Source organism: Fringilla coelebs (assembly GCF_963513975.1).
Source record: "Fringilla coelebs genome assembly, chromosome: 3".
NCBI classification, from domain to species: Eukaryota; Metazoa; Chordata; class Aves; order Passeriformes; family Fringillidae; genus Fringilla; species Fringilla coelebs.
Window position 1 is genome coordinate 27,268,365 of NC_140030.1, and position 26,523 is coordinate 27,294,887.

Here is a 26,523-nt window from a genome sequence, read left to right on the forward strand (position 1 = left end):
ACCATTAATACTAATAAAATTGGAAATTAAAGATTTTGTGCTAATGTTTCCCACAGTTCCATTTCATTAAATGATTCTTCCTCCTACTCTGTTCTTTCATTTCCAAATCTTATTTATTTTAGGTGAAAAAGCACAAAATAATAGTGGCAATTCCCATGTAGAACAGGTGCCAGTTCCTTTGTTCTGCTCTTTTTTTATGTTGCACACCAAGAATCACAAATTTACAATGTGATCATGATGTTCTTCTCTTAATAATGACTCTTTATATTACTGCAGCTTTGTCAGCCTCTACCTTCAGAGCGGAGTGCATTTCCTGCTGGCTTGGCAAATGTGTTGTTTGACCACTGCTCAGGCTGAGATGTTCCCTGCATGCCCAATAACTACATTCAGATGCTTAGTTTAGAGTGAAGCCATTAAGCAAACAGCACTGAAGGGCTTATTTGCCAGGGATCAGGAATGGCCTCCATTTACTGCAGTTTTCTATAAAATCTGCCCCTGCTACATTGTTTGCTATTGGGAAAAGGAATGAAACAACACAGCAAAATGTCAAAGCTGTCAAGAAACACAAAGTCAATTTATTGTTACAGAAATAATGGAAACTGCTGCGTAGAAGATCAATGAGAATGGGAGATCCTGTACTGAGAATGAATGCAGAGAGAGATTGCTGATATTATTAGAGTAGATTCTAGGCAAGATCACATAACTGTGAGACTAACTTAGCATGCATAACAGGAAACCAAATGATTTTGAATTTGTTAGTCTCTATTCCTCAACAAAAATTATTATGTCTTTTTATTCATCAACTAAATACTCAGCCTAGAAAAAAAACACCCCACAAACCTTACACTGTAGATTGATAAATGTCAAGGACACTACAGAAACACCAATCATCCAGATTAACCCTGGAAGGAGCAAACAGGAATCACCATATTTTAAACAGTCTAGACAAACAAAACTACATCTTCAGTGATGGTTTTTTTTTTTTTTTGGAAGGAAAACCACAAAATTAAAGATATCAGATAAAGAACTGAAAACATCAAAGATGGAAGGTGTGAAATTTCCTTAATTAAAATTGCAGGAGTGTCTGGCAATCACCTGCTGGAAGAGGGTATAGGGAATAATGAATACACAAAAACCCACAAACAAGGAGACAGCAAAGAATATATTATATGTTGGAAGAAGAAAGCATAAAGAATACAATATATGTTGGAAGTAGAAAGCATAAAGAATACAATATATGTTGGAAGTAGAAAGCATAAAGAATATAATATATGTTGGAAGCAGAATGCATACAGATTAAATAAAACTTACCAGATACTCAAACTGAGCTGGACTTTACACAAGTTTCAAACACATGGATAAAAGAAGAGTGACAGACTACAAATGCGAAACAGGACCAAGTTACAAATATTGCAGCTGTCACCAAAACCCTTTTTCTTATTAACACTGGAAAAACAGTACTAAAACTTCTAGGCTCAGGGTTTTCCTAGACAGTTGTGTATCACTGTGATTTTGTAATAGGCTGCATATTTCATTTGCTGCTATTTAAAATTAGCATTATGGTCCCTTAAGCATAAAAATTACACTTTTAGAAGAAGGATAAAATAAGATTGGTTTCCATAATGAACCAAAGAGTGGGCTCTGATTAAAAAATAGAAGAAGTTTCTGGGTCACAACCCAGATGGAAGACAATAGACATCACAGGAAACTAGCAGACTGCAGCTTCAGCAGAGAAACTGAAACTACTCTTAGGAGAAAAGAGCACAGAATCTGGGCTCAGAGATAATGAAGAAGAAAATAGGATCAAAGAAGATGCAAATTCACTAAATTTCACAAAGCAAGTGAGATATTAAATACCCACCTGCAAGATCATGGGGGTAGGTGATGCTTGTCTAGTCATTTTTCTTCTACTTTGTCTGACTTCATTCTAAGGTTTTATTATGAAGATGTTAAATGTACTAGTTTCTAGACTATTCTACCAAACTTCGGGATGTTGTTTATTTTGAAGACTTTTGGTCTTTGGTTAAAGAAAACCGTGCAGAATATACGCAGATAACTTTCTGCAATTTAGGTCAGATCAAGAGGCTACCAGCTGTGAGGGTATTTATGAATCCTTGTGTTAAGATTCCAAAAGAAAGTCCCAGATTTCAACATTCATTTCAACACTCAATGATTAGAAAAGTTATATAACCCCATATGACTATTTTCATATAAAATATGTAAAGAGGACTTTCTTCTGGCTAATATTTCTTTATAAAGAGGTTGTTAGTTCCTTGCAGAAGGAATGGTTCTTACCAGCTAGTCAGGCAGGGCTCTCACTTCTGAAAATACCTTTAGCACACTGAATAGTCAGGCCTACAAATTATCAATGACACCTAACAGAAGTATAAGAGAAAATACTGTGTGTGATTCTTTGTGAGCATGACACAAATTAGCCACAGACACCCCTCTGAGGTGGCAGTGCGGTTGAGGGAATATAGTGGGTAGAGTCCAGCTGGAAAATCCCTCCATTCTTTTGCTCCCACCCCCATCAGGATGATAGACAGAAGGGGAAAAGTGAGCAAACTGGTGAGTTGTCATTGAGACAGTTTAGCAAATGAAGAAAAAAACCCAAAAAAATGATGCAAAAGCAATCACCACCAGCAGGCAGGTGCCCGGCCAGTCCCTGAGCAACAGCTACTTTGGAAAAACTTCTTCCCATTTTATCACTGAGTGTGATGTTACATGGTATGGGATATCCTTTTGGTCACCCACGATCAGCTGTCTCAGCTGTGTCTCTTCCCAGGCTCTTGACCACACCCTGTCTATTCACTGAGGGGTAAGAGCAAGGAACAGAAGGAATTGATGCTGTGTAAACAGTGTTCAGCAACCCAAATCATCCCTATATTAGCAATACTGCTTGGGTCACCAGTCTAGAACACAGCACCTGTGCTGTGAAGCTGCTGTGAAGAAAATTAGCTACATCCCAGCCAGATGCAGTAGGGAGAATTAACACATATTGACACATTGCATTTATCATGCAAAATTTCACAGATACATTATAAGGTAGTTGATGCAATGCTTATGCATTGCAATGCTGATGCAATGCTATGAGTCACTGCATGAAAACACAATTGACACTAAAAAGGTTAGGGAGATGCTAAGCCATACAAACGCTAGTAAAAATGGTGATGGAGGTAAGAAATAAAAATCCAAGATACTGTACCAGAATACTGTAAAAAAACTGCTGTGAGAGCAAAGATTTTTTTTTTTATTGGTAGCAATTCAGGAGGCACTACATGGTTATGGAAAATTAAATAAACTACCTTAGTGTACCTCATAGCAACATGGATGGTTTTGGTAACTGAATTGGTATTTATCAGAAATGGCAACAATTTGCTTCACTTCCCATCCAAAGCAGAGGAGTTTAATTGGTAAAAGTAATTTTCAATGGGATTTAGCAGCAAATTGTCTTTTTTTTTTTCTGAAGAGAAACTCATGGATTTGCATTTTAATAGGATGAAGTTATACACCCAAAGCTTCATGTTTGTGGCATAAACCTCTCTGCTGCTGAAAAAAGTTTGAGAAAAATGCCACATACATAAAATACAAACAGATGAATATTCAGATCAGATTTTATCTATAAAAATGTGATAAGAATTTTGCATAGCATGCTTTTTTTTTTCATATAGAATGAGTATTGTGGTTAGATTGCTAGAGCTGATGCCTCAAAATTTACCTTTATCAAAAAACCAACTTAACAGATGAGTAAATTGATAGTTAAGGAAGATCAGCTCTTGATTTTAGCTGTGTGTTATGGACAATGCATAAACTCAAGGCAATATTTGTGCAGTCTCATCAATTGCATAAAGAACCAGCTTTCAAGAAATGAACCTACAGTTACCAAATACAGAATGAAAAAGTGGGTGACAAATCTAGGGAACTGTTGGTTGAAAGGGTTTTTGAGTAATCACTGCATTAGTTGCCTAAGACATACATGCTGTCAAATATATCTCTGCCTTGTCAAATGTCTGGTTTCTCCTGAAGCTGAAAGGGTCCTGCCTAAACTACATGGAAGTAATTGCCCTTGCACAAACCCTTTAGGTTTACACCAGCAGGTTGTATCTGCTCAAGAACTACAAAGGATGATTAGAGGCCATGACATGGTATCTCCTGGTACACGGTCAACACAACTACCTTTTCCAAGGGGTAAATCCCAGCTCTTTGTTCTTCTTCATTACTTATAGGGAGTGTAGTGGCCACTATTCATGACCCTTCTCTATAATGCTACCTTGAAAAAGAGACTGAAAGGAAGGGGTAAACAAGACCAATAAGCCACACAATATTTATGTGTGAAACCTCTTTTTTAGGAAGAAAGTGTGCCTATAATATATTTTCAGTACCAGCAGATAGTCTGCCACCAAGCTTGTTACACAAGTATTCAAGTATCCACGCTTATTCAATGGCTGATTACAGCCTTTCTGCCCAGGCATTGGGACTCTGCTTGGAAACAGTGCCATGTTGAAGTTAGTGTCTGGAAGGAGCTCAAAGAATTCAGATCACAGATGTCTGGGATGCATGCACTGAAGACCATTGCTGCATTAAGTCTCTTCACTGTAGTTTAAGCTTGCTGGAATGGGCTGATACCAAACACATCCTCTAAGGGCTCATGAAAGTTGTCCGCTACCTGATCAAGCCTTACTTCTTACTTATCATCAACCAGACCTGCTGAAACTTCAAAAAGGATCTCAAAGAGTCACACAGAGAAATTAATGGAATGCCAACCTCACAGATGATGCCATCTGTTGAGGTCTGTTTCTTCCAGAAAAACAGCAATTATTTCTTTTTGTTCTTTGTATTACATGAAGTCATAAACCTATACCTACAACTCACAAAGGTATACTCATTTTGAATTGCATCAGCTTTTAAGACATCAATGTGAAGGCATGGCTCCATCAAACACTACCGATCCTTGAATGTGCTGTCCATCCCATAATGCTGCCTGGTGCCAATTTCAAGGTAACAATCATCTTTTTAAAAAGTGCTTCCTGACTGGATATGAATGATGGGCAAGCAAAGGTGAAGTACCTGACATGCTTCCTGAGAAAGTCTTATGCACATACACACTATCACATTTCCAGGAAAATCAGGAAATTTGGGAACATGAGAAGCAATTGGATAAAAAAGGCTGAACATGCTCAGCAGGAGTCATCCCAAATGTCTATAACCACCCTGGATTTTTCACACTGAATCAGAAGAAGACACAGTTTATGTAACTAAGGGAACCACAGCTGTCAAAGAGAGAAAGCATCAAAAAGACACTGAGAGTTTTATCCTAGGACAACTGCCATATCAGCGCACACATCAAGATAAGGTATGAAGGAGATGTCTTGCCAACAAAAATGGACTGTAGCTATTGCCAGAATCGTGTGGCAATGTGCAGGAACTGTGAAATAATGAAGTGGCAACATCAACCAAAAACTGAAGACCTTAACATCTGATCAACGTGGCAGCTATGGGAAACTTAAAGTTCTCACAGATGAAAGACAAAATCTGATCTTGCAGGCCTGCCAATATCATTCAAAGACAAATGATCACCTGGATCTTCAAAATAAGGAAATAATCTCCACAGAAACAGAATTATATCTTTGTATATCATCAAATCATATCTTTCATATAATTGAAACAGCATCTTTTTTCTGATAAAGTTGGGGTACTTTTGCATAGGGTCCCTGTGAGAGTTGATGAGCAAAAGGCCTGGAATGATATGACAGGAAGGTATTAAAAACCCAAAAGAACTGTCACAGTTCTTTCAGATTTTTCTTATATGAGAGATGTTCCAACCCCTTGATAATATTTCTCTCTACTGGAGACGCTGCAGTAAATCCAGTTATTACTTTTACTGGACAGGTACAGAATGGGTCTCATTGATTCGGATACAAGCTCACCAGTACTGAATAGAGAGGATGACTCCCACCCTTGCACTGTGAGGATGCCTAATGGCTCATAGACAGCTTGCTGCCCACCAGAAGTCCAAGGTTCTCCTTTGCCAAATTGTGCTCCAGACAGCTGACACCACAATGTGCTTGCACATGGGACTATAATTCCTCAGTTGCTGGACTTTGCAATACCCATTTTTGAACTTCATGAGATTACTGTCAGCCTGTTTCTCCAGTCTGTTGAGGTTCCTCTGGATCGCAGCACAGGCCTGTGGAGAATTAGCCACTTTCCAGTTTTGAATCAATCTTAGAATCTTGCTCAGGGTGCATTCTGTTCTGTCATCCAGGTCACTAATTAAGAAGTTGAACAGTATTTGACCCACTAGTAAATTCTGGGGCACCTCACTAGCTACTGACCTCTAATCAGACTTTGTATCACTTATCACAACACTCCAGGCCTGGTCATTCAGACTTTTTTTAAGCCACCTCACTGTGAACTTCTCTATATACCTGTACTTTGTCAGTTTTTCCTATGATGATGTCATAGGAGACAGAGTCAAAAATTTTACTGAAGTTGTAGGCAGCAACTACTGCTCCCCCTTGTCCACCAAGCTAGTTACCCAACTGCGGAGACTGTGGGGCTGGTCAAGTATGATTTCCTCTTTCAAATTCATGTCAATGAATCCTAGTAACTTTCTTGACCTCCATGGGTTTGGAAATTGTTCCCATGAGGATTTGCTGCATCACCTTCCCAGTGACTGAGGTGAGGTTGTCTAACATAGTTTTGCAGACCTTCCTTCTTGCCCTTCTCAAAGATGATGATATTTGTTCTCTTCCACTCTTCAGGAACCTCTCCTAATTGCCATGATCATTCAAAGATAATTAGCAGTGACCTCACAATGGCATCAGACAGTTTTCTCAGCACTCCTGGGTACAACCCATGAAACCTCAGAGACTTACATATGACCAGTGTGTTTAAGGGATCTGTAACCAATTCTTCTCACAGTATCACAAAATTAACTAGGTTGGAAAACACTTTTGAGATCAAGTCCAATCTATGACCTAACGCCACCTTATGAATTAAACCATTGCATTAAGTGCCACATCCAGTCTTTTTTTAAACATCTCCAGGGATAGTGACTCTGGCAGTGTGAAGTATTCCTTGCTCCAGAGTTTCCCTGTGGTCTTAGGGACTTTCCATTCCTCAAGGCTGGTTTTATGGTGTCCTGCTTTCGGCCGGGACAGGGTTGATTGTTGCAATAGTTGTGGGGGGGCATGGCCAGGATCCTAATGTTATTCCATACCCACTCACATCATTACCTGGGGAGAGGGAAAGTAACTCTCTTTCACTTCCCAGAAGAGTGTTCCTTCAAGTTAAAAAAGCTTGTGGGGCGGAATGCTCCATTATTTGTTTATTGTCGAACATTTCATTTCAGTGCAGTGTGAAATGGTTGCAGACATTTTTGCATTTTAAATGTTGACTGAGAGGAAGAGCTTGAACAGACTCCCTAAAGGTACTGGAATAGAAAATCTTCTGGTATCACACAGGAATACATGACATGCACTTTTTATCAAACAGATTTTTTTACAGTAGATCTATTTATCTGAACATGCCCACCAGTTGCCTTTAGAAATTGAATTATATCATACTATTTGCCTTTAATTTATCTTCTGTTTCCCAAACTCTTATTTCCATCTATAGGAAATAATAGTCAAAAAGAAAAGGAAATATTTCTTCCATACTAAACAGAAATCTGAATTCAAATCTCTTATTAAGTTCTCCAGATACAGAGTTTGTTTACATCCCTCTACCCCATATGTTGTCTAGAAATTATCTGAAGAGAACAAGACAGAAAGATTTTCAGTGATGCCTTGGTATCAGTCTTTTAATTTGCTGAGGTTGCTATGTGGTTAGCTTCAAGCATTTAATACACACAAGTCTGAAGTCAGGCACTAAAATGATGAAAGAATTAAAATGCTTTTGATAAAAATACTTCCATAAAGCCAAATTTTGAGGGAATTTCAGTGAGACAGTGGCACAACCATCATCATTTAAGATCAGCAAAAGATTTGCAATGTTTTTTTCTTCCTTTCTTTCAGACTCAGAAAGTTCAAGAGTTTGATTTTCCCATGCACACAGAGCTCTGGTTATTCCTAGCTGCATAAAAGAGCTTCTAGAGGACACAGTTAAAGCCATGCATATTAAAATCTCTCATAAACAAGAAACAGAAATAATCTATTTGGCTCAGCATATTGATTCTGCTGAGAGTTTTGGAGCACAAAATCATTGCTCTTAATGTTCTGATCCAGTGTGGCTGCTCTTAGCCAAGGCCTGTTGCACAGATGGCCCAGGGCCATGAACTTCTTAAAGTTCACTGGCTTCTTTTCTGCAAGAATATAGTGTAGCTATTATATCACCAGTTTGAGTGATTTGTAGATCTGTAATAAGTATAATGATCTTGGCACTTTAGCATTATCTAATGAGAGTGAATTACATTTTTAATCTTGGTTATAGTAGTCAGTTTATATTGTGGACTGCTGATGTATGTGGAATGAAAATGCTATTTTTTAATGTAGATATTAATAAGATTTTTGCACTTTATTGAAGCACAGCCTTGTCAAAGTGATTCAATATTTATAACCTTGTGTCCCCTTTAATATGATGCAGAAGATAACCAGTGAGAAAAAACCCTTGAATTCTGTAAAGTTTAAGAAACACACTGCACTAATAATGATCTTCAGCAAGAATTCAAATTTTTTTCAAGTAGATAAATCAGTAATGAAGTATCCAAAACATTTACATGAACATACCCAGATATAAGAAAAAGAATTAACCAATCCATGAAATGACTATAAGCATACTGAATAACCTAATTAGAAAAAAATAAATAAAATGTGTCACTCTTCACTACAATGCTCCCTGTGCACGCCTCTTTCCTGTAAGTTAATATCTCAAATGCTGCAGTGTCCAAAATCATAGTCTGCAGCCTTTTCAACACAGATTGACTTGAAAACAATAACACAAGTCAGCAATACACTATTACAAGAATGTTTTAGCTTTCCCTTGATGGTATCACTTCTCTGTATTGTTTAGCCTTGAAGACCTAACAAGAACACATTTCTAGATGGTAAAGGCTACCAGCGTACTAGTTACAAAGGAATCTACAGGGCAGCATTGGACACTTTCAGGAAAATATCTGAAGTCTCATTTCTATTTATTTTTTGATTAATGGTTGAGACAAGACTGTCTATTACCATTATATAGGAGACATAATTACATTATATATATTGAAATTAGAATAAAACTGATTTACTAATATAATTCCATGACATTTTTCTCTTTACCTGCAAAAACCTTTTTAAAAAAATTAAAAATTCACATTCAAAATATACATGACAGAACTCAATATGTTACAGAAATTGTAATATGAACATTTGTGTAAAAACATCTCTCTCTGCCAAACCACTAAACCATTATTTATTTTCGAAAGAAAAGTAACTGCCTATGGAAAAATACCTGACTTCTAAAAAAGGAAAAAAAGCAGTAAAACAGTAAGAATATGATAAGAATCTTGATGGTAGAAATATAAACACTGGGATGGTATGATGCAAGAGTAATAATCAAGAAAGGTGTAAGCTGCACCAGGAAAAAGCAATATAATAAAAGTAGTCAAACAGATATATACAAACTCACACAAATAACTTTGCACTAAAATTTCATGCAAAATGAAAAATATTATATAAGAGCTATATTATATATCAACAAGGTGATGATAGTATTTGTTAAATACTACAGCAGGTTAGAAGGGGTAAGGCAGAAAAGACAGTAATAACAGAGTTTAATTACTCCAAGCAGTCTGGTAAGAAATCATGACAAAAATATGCTGAAGGGATTACATTTTTAGATGTTGTAAGTAATGGTTTCTTGGAGCCATTACAGAAACTGTGAGAGATATAACTCTAGGCAAATAATATGTTTCAATATTTCAAAATATAATAACTAACCCCCCCCCAAACTTTAAAAAAAACCTGACTATAATATACTCAACCTCTGAGTTCTCTGGGAGGAAATCACACTGAAAAAGTCACCAGAAGGTTTAACTTGCATCAGGACAAGGTTATTAAGGATATAAAAAAAATAGAAAGCTCAACAGGTAAAATGCTTGCAGGTTACAGAACACTTCTATTGAGTTCAGTAACTGCATATGATCAAGTAGACAAAAATCAAGCATGGCTTTAAAAAAAAATAAAGCAAAAAAGAGAGATTGATTGTCAAAGTGCCAGAATAAAGAAGACTATTAGTCAACACTTTTCCGGCCAAAATATGGGTGAAGTTTAAAAGGGTAATATCTGGTAAATTAAATCTACTATTATTCATATTTTGAAATGCTCTGGGATATATTTTAATTTTGGCTGAATAAAGTACTTAAGCCATAAAATCATAAAAAATCCTGGGCTGGAAGGGATCTCAAAAGATCATGTGGTCCAGCCTTTCATGTAAAAGGGAGTTTAGATGAGATTATCTAACACCCTGTCCAATCTCATATTGAAAACCTCCAGGGACCGAGACTCGGTCATCTTCCTGGGGAGGTTGTTCTGTGTTCATCAAAACTTTCTAATATGTGAAAGCTAGGAAGCCTGGAATTGTGCAAAAATGTCATATAACTTTTTAACTAAATTATGTTTGGTAACAACATAGAGAAAAGTGGCAAATACGACACTGGCATTTCAATAGGGACTATGAAAGGCCAAAATAATTGAAGCAAACTAAAACCCAACAAACATATATTCCTCAGTGTTGCATTGAAGAATGAAAGTAGCAAAAACATAGGATGATATCACATAAAGAATCTAAAATTTGGTTAAGGAAGTTATACTTCCTCAATTATTAATATCCCTTGAACACATAAATGGTCCTATATAAGAGGGTCACCCAAAAACTGAGCCAACCTAATTTCCAAAGATGTTCTGACATTGTTCCCGAGCAAAAGTTCTTCAAGAAAATTGGTAATTGTGGGAAATACAGGAAGGGGGTTTCTTAGGTGGGTGGTGAACAAACTGAATAAATGACAAAAATTACCAATACCAGTTGAGTTTTCACACTGGTTAGATGCAACAAATATTGCCCACTGAGTCTTATGCTGTTGAACACATTCACAAATTATCTGACAATGTAAGAAGTAGAGATCCAAGAAAACGTTCTGATCAAAACAAACTATTCAGAACAGGCAAAACAACTCTCCAGTCAAGAGACAGGACCCCTGACTTCAGAGTAATACTTAATTATATAAGAACAGAGCCTTACCATGACTTACCAATATAAAGAGCAAATACCAGAATATGTGATAGTAGCCAATGAAACATTCATTGACATGTAGAAGTATTTTTGATGATGTGACAAATATTTATTTAGTATATAAAAGTGCATAAATATTTAAAATATCTTGAGTAACAGTAAATGGTGCTCTTAATTAAGATAAGCATTCAGGTGATGCAAAGACAGAGTCAAAGCATATCCTAAGTAGGACATGAGAAAGTAAATACCTGTCAGGATCTAAGGCTGTCATGCCAAGATTCAAAAAGAAGTCAGGTTCTCCTCGGGATGCAAAATGCATTTCAAATCAACAAACACCCCGAAAGAGCCTTTCTGAATATTGTAAATCATAAACCTGACAACAGAGCAGACTTAGAAGATGTATAATGTGTGTAGGGGAAGTCAAATTAAAAGGGAGCGGTATAAATATAAGGACAAAAAATTTCATCCCATTTTTTGAAAAATACAGATTCTGGAATTGATGCAAATAGGAACAACTCACAGTTTCGGAAATGTAGTACTAAAACCACAATGAGATTCTGTATAAAAGAGTCAATGCTGTTCATTTCCATTTTCTGTACCACAGCAGAACCTTAAACTCTACTGCATAGCTACTACAAACTAGACACCTATATTTCACTATATCTAGAGGGAAGACTAATGCTTGGCAACTGGCTTCCACTTAGACTATCATGAGCTAGACCTTAAACTGATGAATCAGATAATTCTTTAAATTATATAAAATATGAAATATTCTTTGGATAATTCCTAGGCAGATTTTTGATCTAATGAAAAAAAAAAAACAACCAAAAACTTATAACCACTCTGCCTAAAAAATTATTCTAAAAACCATATTATTTTAATAGTTAAATATGGAAATTTCAGATATGCTGCAGAACAACAGGAAATGTATGGACATTCAAGAGCTGCCCCTCTAAGGTTTCAAACTCCCCATCCTTGCTTACACCACTATAGCAAACAGTTGCAGCCATGTAACAGTCTAGTATGCCTTGCAATCCTGTGACAGATTGGATGTTCTTTCCTTTGCTGGCTTCCCCAGAATCTTCTCAGGCTGAACACTGCAGCCCAGGGACCATTAATTGGGTCAGGACCACTGTAATTTGCTCACATCCAATGATTACTGTAGCAGGATGCTAAAGAATCATGTACATATTATATTACTATAAATTATAGCATGAAAGCTGCTGTCAGAGCCCAAGATTTATCAGATAAGGGGAATGCCAGATAATCAAATCTAAAGCACTGTGCACAGATTGCACTAAATTCTCCCACTGCTTTGCAATACTCTGGCTCAGGAAATGGATCATAAACTGTTTCTAACTAGACAGTTACAGAGGGGTTACTGTTGTGTTAGTCTATGGCAGCACAGCAGCTGTAACATAGAGCAAATTGCTTTTGGATCATTCTAAATTAAGGGTCTGATTCTGTATTTTGTAACACCTGTTTCACATTGTCCATTTCTTCACTCAATGCCACTGAATTCTGTGGATGAATTATTAAAAGAGAAAGGACGTCATTTTGTATGTTTTAGCCGCTGGTTATTAAAATGTTTAAAACATTTTTATCTACACATGTATATACCTGAGAATATCTTAAAACTGGGCAGTACATGTGATTGTGATATCACATTATCTCTTTTTCATAGAAAAACAATGCGTTCTGACATATGCGTAGTGCATTTTACACATTTGTATTTGAAGTACAAGCCTGCTAGACTGCTATGTCTGAGTCTTTACATATATAATGATTTCTACCACACCTTCAACATTAACACTCTATTATCCTATGTGAGCATATCACTCAATTATCTGTTGCCATTTCCCCACTGGTAACATACTGATGCCCACATATGTATTTGCACACCTTTCCCTTCATCTTTTATCTTTATTTAGAAAATTGTTCTCCTGGTACAGAAGCTTCCTTTCCTTCTGAAACGTCCCTGTTTTAATACTCGCAAGGTTTAATTATACAGAATGGCTTGAGCTGAAAAGGAGTATGAAGATATAATGACATTTCACATTCTCAATACTAAAATACTATTAAGTCTAGAATCATAAATTACTGAAACAATTAAGCAGCAGAAAACAGTATTACTTCAATCAACTCCTACTGCTGTAGATATTTGAAAACAATATTTAATTTCCCTTTGAGTGTACCAATCTTCACTGCAGAGAAAAAGCTATTTTAAACAATTAACAATACTAAAACTAGCATGAAAATAATTATTCTGAAACATGTCTTGAGATTTCAGAAACAATACTTTTTCTCAATTTCTCATCAGAAAGGGTTTTTTTCCTGTGTGTAAGTTCTGTTTCTGTGTTTGGTTTCTCTTCCTTTTCTGTTGATGTTTATGTCTTAAAAAACAGAGATCATAAACAGCTTTAAAACCCCAATTTTTTTTAAAAGATGATGCTATTTCACTGTTCAAATTATTTTGCCATTTACCTGCAGCAAGTCTTAACTATTCCCACATATTCTTTGTCAAAGAAATAGGATAGAATACAAAAATAAAAAATAAATTAAGCTGGCACAGAACTGAAGAGGATTTATTCACTGTGGGGAGGCAGCAGGACAAGATGTCTGCCAGCCAGCTATTTAGAGTTTAGCTTTCATTCTGACTGCTCAGCAATGGCCTCCTAGACTGTCAGATGACTCCACTAAACTTTGCAAAGGACAGTTTACAGAGTCATAAAAACAATTTCTTGCTGTGCATGAAACAGATTGCAGCACTTGAAATTGGATGAATTCATTTAAAGTGTTTCAGTGCACGTATCTGTTACCTTGATTTCTACCCACAACTTCAGATCCTCCAGAATTCATACCAAGCCAAACACTTTTTCTATCTTTGGCCTATGGATAGCTAAGAGAATTGTACATGTGTAGGAGGAAAAAGTGGCAGACACAAATTGTTATGATCTGACTATAACTCCCATTTTCCATCCTCCTGTGCCACTCAGAGGCAGAGACAGAGTTGGGAGTAAAGCTGTCTGGGACATGAAGTAAGGGTTATCCACTGGCCTCCCCTTGCCCACAGAGCCAGGGAATGTAAACATACTAGTCAGGCAGAGTTTCCCTTTGGTAAATCCATGCTGGTGGTTCCCAAGGACAGGCTTGTCCTTCCTTTGTTTCTGTATTAGTACCAGGAGCGTAGTGGTGCCATTGACCTGACATGGTTACCAATCTTTCTTTTTTAAGATTAATATAACATCACATTTGTCTTTTCTACTGTCATCAGGCGCTTCCTCTGATTGCTCTAGGCTTTCAGAGAGAATGGAAAGTGGCCTGGTGATAACATCAGCCAGGAGTGCATGCTTGTAAGTCTCTAAATTTGTGGTATAAAGTACATATAAAGTATGTATAAAGAATGTATAAAGTATGTAAAAAGTATAAAGTATGTATAAAGTACATATAAAGTACATATAAAGTATGTCTGGTTTACTTAAGTAGTCCATAACTTTATCTTGCTCTAGTGTTTCCCACCACCAATCACAGGCAGTAGGACTGAGATCTGGGAGGTCTCAGATCTTCTGAATAGTGAAGAAATCTATTGGGTATTTTGGCATTGCTTCCCCAGATGTCACAGATATTCTTTTAAATGCATCACTGCTTGAGGGTAAGGCTCTGATCTCCTGAAGAGACTGTGGCAGAAATAAGAGAAATCAATAGAATTGTTGCACCTTTCCTTACAGAGTGCCTTAGCACTCTGACTCTAAGGAATACCAAATAATAAGCATACAGAAAACAAGAAGAAATGTGTGGAAAGAATACACAGACATTTCAGAACTTATTAGGAAAACGTGTAGGAAATCATCAGAAGAGACAATATTTTACCCTAAGGGCTTTATAAATCATCTCAAACTTCAATCAAAATGGAAGGGAGAGGAATCTATCCTAGAAATTAATCATTTAACGTGAGCCAATTTCAGTAATACATGACTCCCATGTCAACAGTTTCTGGTACTGACAGCTAGAAGTTCCTGTTAGTCAGAAACTGAAGGAGTCTAGGGTCTGAAGTCACTGTTCTCTGCAACTTCCACAATGTTGGAAGGTAGGAGAGCCAGAGTGAACAGCAGAGTGAACTATTCCTATGAGAGAAGGAGCTAAAACAAGACAATGTATTATTAAGTGATACTGCAGATATCACAAGGGTCATTATCAAACTTGACTCCAAGAGTGATCAGAGCACTTGACAGAAAAAGCTGAGTCTCAGCTGGAGCAGAAATCTCCCTTGAAGCAAACTGCAGGATGAAGGTCAGAAACAGACTTGCACTGTTTCAGGGATGAGGAGCGTTTTACAATAGAAGCCTGACTGCCTGGGTCTAAACTGATGGAAAAGAAACTTTCTGGAGTGGTTTCCTACTGCTGGGGTTGAAAAGCCCACATAAAGAGTACTTGGACAGGCAGTTCTCCATTCCCTGACAAAAGGGAAAAAACCCAGCCTCTCTAGACTGTATTTGTCTTGGACCCTATAGACTTTGACAGGGAAGCCAAGGAAAATTGAACTTCCCTGAAGCTAGAAAAACATAAAAAATAAGAAAAGTGGGATACTAAGATCAAAGTGAATACAAAAATCACAAATATACAAAGAAAGTTAAGTGAAATAAAGGCTGAGGTCATCTCAAACAGAAAGAAAGCTGCAAGAAAGCTCAGTGGAGAACTAGAGGCAACTGAGAGTGGAGAATAAATTTTTGCCTTTTGGGGGAAGTTATAGGAACATATGCTTTCCAAGTACTAATAAAGGTTAAGTATCACCAGCTTGAGCACTTGTACATGTCCCACATCTATTACCTAATTTAGATAACAATCATGAACCACAACATCTCACCTATTAATCCTGCATTAAGAATAGAATTGAACTGCAACATTCTCAAAGAAGGAAAGCTCATGCTGATATGACAATCCAAAACATGCAGGAACAATTTTTAGCAATACATTAAATTTAAACCATTGTGTTTAATTTCTATTTGCATTTCCCTAATGTAAATTTATTTTTCTGGATTTATCTGGCCTTTAGCTAGTAAAGAGCTATTTTTCATCTCAAAATTCATTCTCATATACATGTTATTACTATATCCCTAAAACAAATTGCTTGCTTACCTGCTCCAAAATACACTACATGAATTGAACTTCTCTAAGCCTTCACTATATATTCTTTGGGGTATCCTCCAAAAATTTCTCTTAGCTTCCAGAACAAAGGTAATTTAAACATTGAAAATATAATTTTTATATATCTTATTGTTATGGATATGTTTTTGTTATAAATAAAATTCTACATACAACTGAGGATAAAATATTCTAAAGGTATAGTTTGTGTATGAACATTTGAATTAAGGGAAAAGTTGTCTAACTACGAATACTACTTGATGTGCTCTTTTAATGTCAGTATGAGCTAATTAGAAGTACACTTTCTGTGAAATACTTTAAAACCTTAAAAGCAATTACTCACAAGAAATTTTAAGTTGGATTTCAACACTTGCCACATCACTGATTACTGTGGAATTTATTATAAGGTGAAAGCAATCCAGAAATTCTACATTACAGTAGCAGTATCAAAAACATGCTGGTGCTTGAAATGACTCTATTTGCCTCATGATAAGATGACCTTCACTTACTGAAGAATGGAACTGAAAGAAAAAGGTTAAATCAATTGCACAGGGTGATGCCTACCCTAAAGTATGGCTTAAAAAATGAAAACTGGACTACATATGCCGAGTTTTTACAGTGCACTGGAGAAACAAAACCCCTGCAGTCTAACTTTGCTGCAGTTATGGGGTGAAACCAATCCAAAGATCCCTGTTTGGATAAATGAGACTTGCAGTACACCATCTCAGTGCTAACAGTTTAATTTATTTCACAATGGGGAAAATACAAACACAAAGTTACTCTTTATTATGTAAGGGTGAACAGTTTTACATTCTGAAAGCACATTGGAGAATGAGACAAGAGAGTTAAATAGCCCAGGTAGCAGCAAATGTTGGCTTTTTGGATAAGCAGAAGTCAGAGACCAACTTGGACCTACATAACTAGTGACATCACCAGCACCCAATGTCAAAAATTTAATTAAGCAATTTGAACATAGCTCTAACAATAGCCCCTTAGATGCTGAGGTGCACTCCATACTGAGACACCTGGCAAGATGTGGAACGCTGAAGAAGCTGCACTGGGAGCTGAGTTGCACAGGGGCCATGCTGCTGGAAGCTGGCCTAAGTGTGCTCTGTATGTGTATGGTGCCAGTCTGAAATGAATTACAGGGCCTGGGGCTTTGATCTGTGTTAGCATGAGTTAGAAGAGTTTGAGTGTCATAAACTCAAATAGAAATTGCTAACTACACTCATCCTGCTTTGGAAAAAAAATATTGGAAATCACTTAAGTGATGTGTATCTGTTATTGTGACTACTCTACCCCAAAATTCTCCATAAGTACAACAGAAATGATCTGCTTGTCTCCAATTCTCTGCATCACCCTGTGGGTATTCTTCCCTAACTCTGTACAAGCCCCACTGCACATTACTTCTTATCCCTGCATACGTGGTTATCTGAGCTGCATACAGACCCCACAAATTCAAGCTCCTGTGCCATCTCTCATTCATTAATGCAGTTTCACGGGTTAGCTTTCTCTTGCCTGGTCCATTTTTACATGCACCTGTCTGAGCCAGCACAAGATGCAAACAGTGTCCTCTGTTTTGGAAACCATTGCAGTTATACTTTTCACATCCTCACAGAACTAGCACCTGATGTAACAGGCGCCTCCTCTAAATTTGATCATATTTGCTCCTTCAGTCTGCCTACTCAAGACAAACAAGATTTCAGATAATAACTTTAGACCATAATGCCCTTTTTCCTCCCTTACCAAAGTCCCACACATAAACAATATTCTGCAAGGGACCACATTCATCCCTTAGATGTAACTCTCAAAAAGCTGTAATTTTTTTAATTTTTGCAGTGTTTTAAATCTTTTCAGTTATATCATATTCAACACGCCACTCCTAAAATAATACAATTTTTTTTTTAAAAATAAATAATAATAATAAAAATAAATACCTGTTTTTCTGTATAAGGATGAGGCAAACCACCAACAAACATGGATCCTGTTTCAAGCCAATAAGAACTGGACCAGAAATTTCTAGTTATACTTGTATTTGAAGATAACTTCAAGATTGACATTTCTGCTTCACATGGTACCATCCCTTGCCTGCAAAAATTCGAAATAGGCACACTTTACCACCATATATTGTTTACATTACTGTCTATCTGACAAATTAATTGGGCTGTTACTAAACCAACAAGGAAAGAAAATAAGTAAATAGTTGTTTTATATTATAGAGCTATAAATGTTAAAAAAAGCTGTTTAACAAGCTGTAAGTTGACTTGTCTTTGGGGCTTGAAATTCTATTAAAATTAAGCCATATTGTAAATCTGGGAAGTTTAATTGCTAAAAAAAGCCAAAGCACATAAATGACTGAAAAAAAAGAGTTAGAAAATTTTGAATAATAAAAAGAAGACTTCTTAATTTGCAAAAAATACATCAATTGAACTGAAATATTTTAAATATCCCTCTTTCTTATCACACACACACAAATCACAAAAGCAATTTAAAACAAGCTGCATTTAAGAAAGTGCAGAGGTACTATAATAATCTGTATTACTTATCTTCAAGAGCATCATTCCTAAAGCTGAAGTTAGTAATATTAGGCCCTGAAATTAATATATACATTCCCATTTCCCTCCCTCACTCATATACCCTCTTAAAAATGTTGCTGTTAACAACGTGCATAAATTGGCAACAACAAACAGAAGGTAGCAAGCAAACAATTTGGTTTCTTTCAATTTTTTTAAATGATGCAAAGGTCATTTGCATTCCAATAGCCAGCTGGCAGCAATCATTTTATCTTCATGTAAGAAAGCACAATAAGGAAATATCAGAACTAAACCAGTCTCTCATGGGGGAATTTCTTTTAGCCTATCCTTCTCTCTGTACATGAAACAAATCAGAGTTCTATCAACTCTATATTTAAAGCTATACAAGTGTCTTTGTAATATGGGTGTCACAAAAAATCTTTGTGAAAATAGCTCATACAAAAACCCCCTAAAAAAAAACCAAACAAAAAAAAAACCCAAATCACAAACCAACAACCCACAGCTCTATAAAAGCAATTTGGATAGGATGCAGTAGGTATTGTATGAATTCAGTTTATTTCTGACAATGTGAAACAAGCTTCTGAAAATTCTTACAAAAAAGAGCATTAAAAGCTTTCTTAATTATATTGTGTCATATGGTAATATATGGATTCTTACATACCATTTCATAAAGTCCTCTCTGTGTTTTTAACAGACATAGTGGGGAGCTAACATTAGTAACATTTGCAAAAAGTTCTCTATGTTTTCCATGTTATTCTGTTCTGAGATACTTTCAGAACAATATGCAAACATGGTGATATGTATTTACAGAAAGGCCTATAAATATTTGTGTATGTAAAATGGCTTGTTCATCCTGTGGCACATAACTTCAGAGGAAGAATAAAAAATTTTGGTTTTTTGATAAAATCAAGAATGAAGAAGAGAAATAAATTGGGGTTTTGATTCTGTGGACTGAAAACTAAGGTCTTAATGGATCAATTTAGGGTATTTCTTGTTCTACCCTCAATTTCTTTAAACTTGATAATAACTAACATGAATGCAAAACCAGAGACAAATGTATCTAGAATCAAGGAAAGAAATATTTTTTTATCATGTTTTTTGGATATTATACAATGGCTGTATGTCTATGAACACACACAAGGCTCTGTAACACACCATTTTCATTAATGACTCACAAAGAAAGCTTGCTGATAATGCGTGTAACTGGCACAATCATTCTCTGTAGCTCTATTTGCAATGGTCAAGAAATTTTTACTGCTGTTTGAACTCAGTATGACATCTTGGATATATCATTCTACAGAAAAGAGTGGCAGTGAGACTTGAAAAAAAATGATTTTAAATATCTAAAATTACTTCTCTTCCTGATAAAATGACATTGTAATCATGAATAAAAACATAACAAGATAGCAATATTTCAGAAATATTTAAAATCAGACTTGTTTTAATGCAGCGTAATTCTTAAGATGGAGTGGAAGAGGGTCGGGGAGGAACTGCCAGGCTTTTCTGTTTAACTATTTGACTGATGAGCTAAGTGAAGCACAGATGCTCAAAAAACTTCTGTTTTTCTCTTAATTACTATTTTTTCTACATGTTTTCAGATGTTAACACTGTAACTAGTTGCATGAAGTTACATACTTCTATCACACAAACACCATATTACTGCTGTTCTTTCCACATTAGCTTTAGAAATATTTTTTAGCTTGTCCTTAATAGCTTATACGATTGATATGTAAAAAGTATTTTTGTGTGCATATTTTAAAAGAATATTTTGAAAATAATTCCCAGTATTTGGTTTCAGAAAACAAGTTAATGCAATTCAAAGCATGAGCTGCCTTTGCCCTAAGCTTGTTAGAATGTCAGCCATGCACCTCTGATTGTGTTTGATTGAATGTAGCAGGGTCTGGCCAAATTAGAATAATGACTTTAAACCATTGTTTAGCATTTGCTGATGATACAATCACTGGGTCATATATGCACTCTATGAAATTTCCATCAGGCTTTTAAAATACTTTTTCTACAATCAGCACATTGGGTGCTTTAAAGGTCAAGTAAGACGACAGGGCTTTTTGCATAATTATAAATGTGGAAATGCACACAGCAACTCTCTAGCACTTTTGCTGGGTAAGCTACCAGTAATTGTGCCTCAGTCCAAGCCAGCAGTAATAGTTCACAGTTTCCTCGTTTGTAATCACACAAATGTAGTGATTAAATCCTGGCCTATTAATTATAACCTGAAGATGAATTCTGTCTAAACAGTACTAAACCCATTGCTCAATGCCTCGCAGGTTAGAACGATGGAAAGGTCAGACAATAATTTGATAACTATTGATATAACAGTCTCTAAACATGGCAATGTCTGTATGAAATCCAAGTCCTTTTACATAATGTCTTTACCTTCTGACATTTTTCAGTGATGATTAAAAGACATTTTTAGGATTATCATAAAATGGTAAAAAAGTAACATAGCAAATGGTAGAAGAGGTGGAGGGAAAGGGGGATGTTCAGAAAAATTATTTTGTCAGTCATGCTGTGCAGCCTTGCTGGGAATAAAAATTCTTTTACCTGTTTTTTCTGATAGAAAAGGGAAATCTTTTGTTCTAGAAACAAGATTGAAACTTTCACCTGTCTCTAGAAATTTCCCTTGAATGTGGCCATGCTAAACAACAATAAATAACTCACTAATATCATTGAATTGTTTGGGTTGTAATATTAGCATTCAGTCTATTATACAAAAGCAAAAAGATATTTAAAACATCTATACCGAATATGAATTGTGAACCACCAGAAGTAGTTTTATTATAACATATAATAAAACAAATAATCCCTAATTTGCCCAATTGTATTGAAGACAATTTTTTAATTAAAGCTGAGAACATATTTCACTTTAGTTATTATTTATAGATTTATTAGTTTAAAAAAGACAACTAGTTTTTCACTCAGTAGCTGGAGATTTACATTTTCTGGTTTCATACTCAAACTGTTCCTTGCAGTAGAATATTAATTTTTGTAAAATTTTGACAAAACAATAAACCTACTGTCACTACAATCACGAGAAACTTTTTCTTAAGGCACATTTAAAAGGTTAGGTCAATTTTTACCTAGCGCTGGTTTTGAAGTCTTTATGGCTTTTCAAAGGTGTTAGAGGCAACTTTAGGAATTGAGCATCTGGACCCCTCTACTCAGAAAGTTTTGCAGGTTTCAGTGTTGGAGGTTTAGAAAATCTGAGTGAATCAAGAGCTGAGCAACCTGTCCTGACCTTGGCTGGCCCTGCTTTGAGCAGGAGGTTGGGCTAAAGACCTCCTGAAGCCCTTTTTATATAAATACCCTACAATTCTACAATCCTAAACCACCTTCCTTCAACAAAGAAAACCCCAGAAATTCAATACTAATAACTGTTACAGAATAGGGCAGAATCTCTTATTACCTGCAGTAGATTTATCTAGATAGAATATATACCAGTTCACTCACAGTCATTACATTTTCACTCTGCAGTAAAATGCATAATTTTACAATGCTCTCATCTGTTGTGCTGACTTTGCCCTACTGAGACACCAGATAACCCACATTTCCATGTTGTAGATAAACCCATTAATCAACATCAGATTTATTCTCATTTCTCTGATAGAATATTTCCTGAGCCTGAAGCTGATTTCTAGGTCTGGTCTTACATTTAACTGTGATTTAACTAAACAAATAAGAACAATGAAGCTAATGATGCAAATTTCTCTAACACAAGAAAGGAAGGAAATTAACTTTGTTTCATACTCTAATAAACACTGCACTTTTCTTCTCACAGAAATTACACTTACACTACTGTGCTAAAGTCCACAACTTGAGTTCAAATCCTGACATGGAATTATCCATATTTTTATGAAGTCATCACTGTTTCTGTTACAGTTCCTATGGAAGTTACACATTACCTTCAATTCTGAAACTTAAAAATTCACTGGTTAGTGCAATTCAGAAATTGTTTCAAACTCATATTACCACTACTATTCTACCATAACATTTTTTATAGACATGACTTGCCAGTTGGTCTCAGTCCGGAGACCAGCCTTCAGATTTGAGTTGAATTTATTGCTTTAGCTATAGCTAAAGGAAAAAACAACTATCTATGCCTCTTGCCCTTTCTGTCTTTGCAGTTTCCTGATTCTGGTTTCTTGCTGCTCACATCATACCAATCATAGATACTACTTACATAAATTAAACTTAGAAAACTGTATGCACTTATTTAAAGTTGAGGCAGATGTAAGTGTCACTTAGGGAAAAGTTTGGCTCAGATGAGAGTACTGTATTTAAGTATTCAGACAGCAGGAAATTTAGAGTTGGAGTTAGACTTGGAACACTGTAATTTTAAGGAAATCTTACAGACTGTTTTTAATAAAAAAATAGTGACATTGTGGGAATTAATATTTACATCAGCTCTGCTGGCCAATGTTATTTCTGATCTCTGTACCCAATCTGTGTTCTCCTTAATACAAGTTCTATGCTTATGACTTGTGGCCAAAGCAGCCACAGAACACTGAACCCACTGATAGTTTCCATAAGTACCCTCTGATGTTGCATATAATATAATATGAATAGAATATAATATAGAACAAAGCCTGATGTAGTGTTATTGGCCTGTTATTAGAGTCCTACTTTACTGATTTTATGTTTCTGTCCCTGCCACAAGCTGCTTCAGAAGATAATGCAGAAATTTTTAATTCTTATAAGTGACACTAATGATTTCTTTTGAGATCCAAAGCAAAATAAAGTAGCTATGACAGAACCATTTCTAGCATTTTTTAAAATTAAACAACCTGAGGAAGAAAACTTCACAATACACAACAGATTTGGCACTTGCGTGATTCTAAATGTTAATGAGTGTCTGCTTTAAAGTAGAGTTCTGAGAATATGTAGAATGTGATTTATACCCAAGATGCAGCATGACCAAGTAAGCTTTTATCTTAAAGAGGCTGTAAAACAACAGTTTGCATCAAACTAATTGGTGGTATTAAATCATTATTAACTGTTATTAGGATCAATTTAGTATAATTAAATCCATTGCATTCAATGATATTACAAGGAAAAGACTTATTCTCTGTTGATTCATAAGAAGTTTGTGAAAAATAGCCAGTCTGGAAAATTAAAAAATATGTGTAACATCTTAAATTTTGATTTCATAATGAGTTTTGATTTCAATTAGGATTTTTTTTTTAACATTGCATTGATGCAAAATAAAATAGAATTACTTAGCTGAAAAAAGTCCCATAAGTTTTAAACATTTTTTCAGTAGAAGACTTGATCAGTGCAAGGTAGGGTTTTTTTCCTGTACTCAGACAGCTATGTAAGCAGAAAGTCTACTTTCACTATTCTCAATTTATGGAAACTGAATGCAAGATACAAATAATATTATTGCCAAGTATCTCTGACATAATTTCTGTGTTTTATCCATTTCCACTATTCCTTTCTCTGTGGAATCTTAGTTCTTGATGAATGAATAAAGTAATTGCTGTAGTGACTTTAAAACACTAAAAGGTGTCCTGCCATGTCTGGCAACACAGGACCAAGCTCTTTCCTACACAGTTCAAAAGGAGTATCTTCCTATAGCATCAGCAGTATAACCCCATGATTGTTTGCTGACAGAAATTTTGTTTCTGAAACAAAGTTAAATTGATAATTTTAAGAAGACAAACTTCAAGCTAACATTTCAAAGAAACTCTGAAGTTAGTGGAGTGTGAATATATTCAGTAGATATGGGGGAGCCTGGATAACCTCACTGGCATCTTATATAGTTACAGGTGTGGTTTGAATGGCACCTTAGGCGAAGGACCCCATATGAGGCCTGGAAACATGGGTCAACAGCCAAACAAAGAAAGAAGAAGAAGAAAGTGGTTTAAACGTGGAAAAAACAACCAAGAGTTTTGTGGTCAAAAGTGTCCCTTTAACATTCAGGCATTCTGAATTGTCTCCCTTTTGTTAGAGTAACTTATCCAAAAAAGTCATGAGCTCCCTCTTTAAGGATAGACTTTATTTAGCACATAAGATAACTAGATTCTTAAAAGATTATTTTTTTAATAATGAAAATGTAGCAATAAGTGCGATTAAATAAAATCCTTGAAAGAAAATCTATTCTCTAACTTGAAATAAATTTTCTACTAAATATAATTGGTCCTAAACAAAATCTTTTTCTTTTGTCTCTCCTTCATCTTTTTCTCAGGATTTTCTGTCTGCGCTGTTGCCGCAGACTCTCTGCAAGCTCCATCCTGCCCTTCAGGGAAAAAAAAAAAGCTTATTTGCTTTCAGAAGAGGTGCAGTCTCCCTGCCTCCAGATAACTCTGACTGAAAGGGATTCATGTGGGATAAAGTAGAAAGCCAGCTTCCTTCTTACTAAGTAGGAGTTGCAGCGTACAGAATTCACACAGCACTGTCTCAGTAAACAAGGCTGCTACACTGCCTGTCCTGCTCTTTGCATATCCTGCTTTATTAAGAGGAGAAAGGGATTGCTTGCATCATCTTTCAAATACTCATGCTGCCTCATATCTGCTGCAGTACAATGAATTAAAAAAAAAAAGTACGTCGTATGTCTTCAGGTTTCTGGATGCAATGTGTAGTGCCTCTCAGCATTTTTCTCCCACTACAGAACCATCTAATTATTTTCATTTCTCCATTTTCTGGACATGTCTCAAATAACAGAGTGGTGAAAGGGTACCTAGCAGACAAAAAGATCTTTGAGGTGAGAGTGAATTACACCTCTTAGGTCTGCACTGCTGGCTCAGTCCTGAGCATTACCTCAATACCTGATACATAGGGTTAGCAGGGTCAGAAGGGAATCTTTACCCACCCTTTATTTTCAGCTTTTTACTGAAGTACTGGCTGGAATTTGCCAGACAGAATTATCTGTATACATAAACTGCCCACCAATGCTGTGGGTTTAGGAAGAGGTGACCACAGTAAAGTGTAATTTAGGAAAATATTTAATAGAAAGGCTTGATTTAAATGAAGTCTATGTTTTTCATAAACTTCAAACAAAATATTGATCATTTAAGATATAGAAGTGGTCAAACTAGTGGTCCCTTGGTGGTCAAATAATGTTACTTTCTGGCCTGAAAATTTAAACCTGAGAAATTTTAGAAATTTTAACTTAGCTAAAATGGTAACTTATGCTACTATTTTTAATCACAATATACTTTCATCCATAGAGAGAAAAAGAAGTTATATAAAATATTTTTTAAAACCTACGCTGTTTTTTCTCCACTAAGCTTCCTTTATGATAGCTAGTATATTTACTCCTTATTAATATGCATATATTGCATAAAATACATTGCTGTCATATGCAAAAAGCTGAGTTCATAAAATCACTTTGTTTACAAAATCAAAGTCCTCAGTGCATTTAAGTGTATAAAAGGAAATACTAGATTGTGTGCATTATATATATTATGTCTGCTTTCCTAAAACCAAAATCCATTCAGAAATAGGATACTGGTACATTCAATTATTTTTATAAGGAAAAAATATGTATAATCTATTAAAAAAGTCAGATGATAATATTATTACTATTTTTTTAAAAAATAGCAATTTGAATTATTCTGGTAAGAAAATGTTGAATCTTCTGTGAAATTAATAATGTGAACCATAGAGTTAAGAACTA

General features: G+C 35.7%; 1 protein-coding gene across 1 annotated transcript in view; it reads right to left on the reverse strand.

The window, feature by feature from the left end:
* The window catches only part of EYS (eyes shut homolog), a gene marked incomplete at both ends in the record, with an annotated part of 593,802 nt that overhangs the window by 219,163 nt on the left and 348,116 nt on the right, over positions 1–26,523 (reverse strand). The window contains one exon of the mRNA XM_084202609.1: positions 18,294–18,444. Coding sequence (XP_084058735.1) covers positions 18,294–18,444 — 151 coding nt within the window. The remainder of the gene's footprint in view (positions 1–18,293; positions 18,445–26,523) is intronic.